This window comes from Priapulus caudatus, unplaced genomic scaffold (assembly GCF_000485595.1).
Source record: "Priapulus caudatus unplaced genomic scaffold, Priapulus_caudatus-5.0.1 Scaffold697, whole genome shotgun sequence".
NCBI lineage: Eukaryota > Metazoa > Priapulida > Priapulimorpha > Priapulimorphida > Priapulidae > Priapulus > Priapulus caudatus.
In genome coordinates this window covers 59854-60674 of record NW_014577758.1, presented here as the reverse complement: position 1 = coordinate 60674, position 821 = coordinate 59854, and the positions used below count along the sequence as shown (strand labels likewise).

The following is an 821-nucleotide window of genomic DNA, read 5'->3' as shown; positions in this document are numbered from 1 at the left end:
GCAGGCATGTATGCTCTACTTTCTTGAGTATCCATAAAGAAAGGGGACACCTAAACGTAGTCCCTCTCTGCAAAGACACCCTGACAAATACCCAGCAATCGAAAATCGATAAAATCTTACCGCTTAAACAGATTAAAACACAACGATTAAATTTAGTTGGCACAAATTTTGACACGTGAAAAAAACAGCAGACAGAGGCTGGGACAATCATTAGTTCTCGAGCTACTCACTCGATGGCGCTGGTAATGGTTCGCATGCACTGCCACGTGTAGTCTACAAACGTGGCCTGCTGCACAAGGCGATTCATCCGCTGTAGATGGCGCTCTGTGTGGAGAGAGAGATTCGCATACGTCAACGATAGATGTCTTCAAGTACGCAGAGAGAGATTCGCATACGTCAACGATAGATGTCTTCAAGTACGCAGAGAGAGATTCGCATACGTCAACGATAGATGTCTTCAAGTACGCAAATCATTCTACTTTTTACAGAGAAAACGTGGGGTATAGGGGGCGAGATATGAAAGATTTGTGTATGATGCATAGGTAGGCCACCTCTCTTATAGTCTCTCTTATTAGTCTGATTTTCTGTTCAGCATCTAACGTCAAAGCAGATAACTACTCGATGTAGCTCAGGTTTCGGCAGCAACAGCACCTAAGCTAGGCAAGTTAAAGCAATTCTCCACTTATCCATCATTCGGGGGAAGATATCGGGATTATTGTAAGTAATCATTGAAATATGTGAGTCACACAGACACACACTTGCAGGCACAGCTGCACAGAATAACGCAAGCTTGTAAATAGTGTATGAGGCACAAATCAGGA

General features: G+C 43.5%; 1 protein-coding gene across 1 annotated transcript in view; it reads right to left on the bottom strand.

Moving 5' to 3' along the window:
* Nucleotides 1-821, bottom strand: part of LOC106812883 (transducin beta-like protein 3) — a 21555-nt gene that overhangs the window by 8839 nt on the left and 11895 nt on the right. Inside the window, exon 18 of the mRNA XM_014816881.1 lies at nt 231-365. Coding sequence (XP_014672367.1) covers nt 231-365 — 135 coding nt within the window. The remainder of the gene's footprint in view (nt 1-230; nt 366-821) is intronic.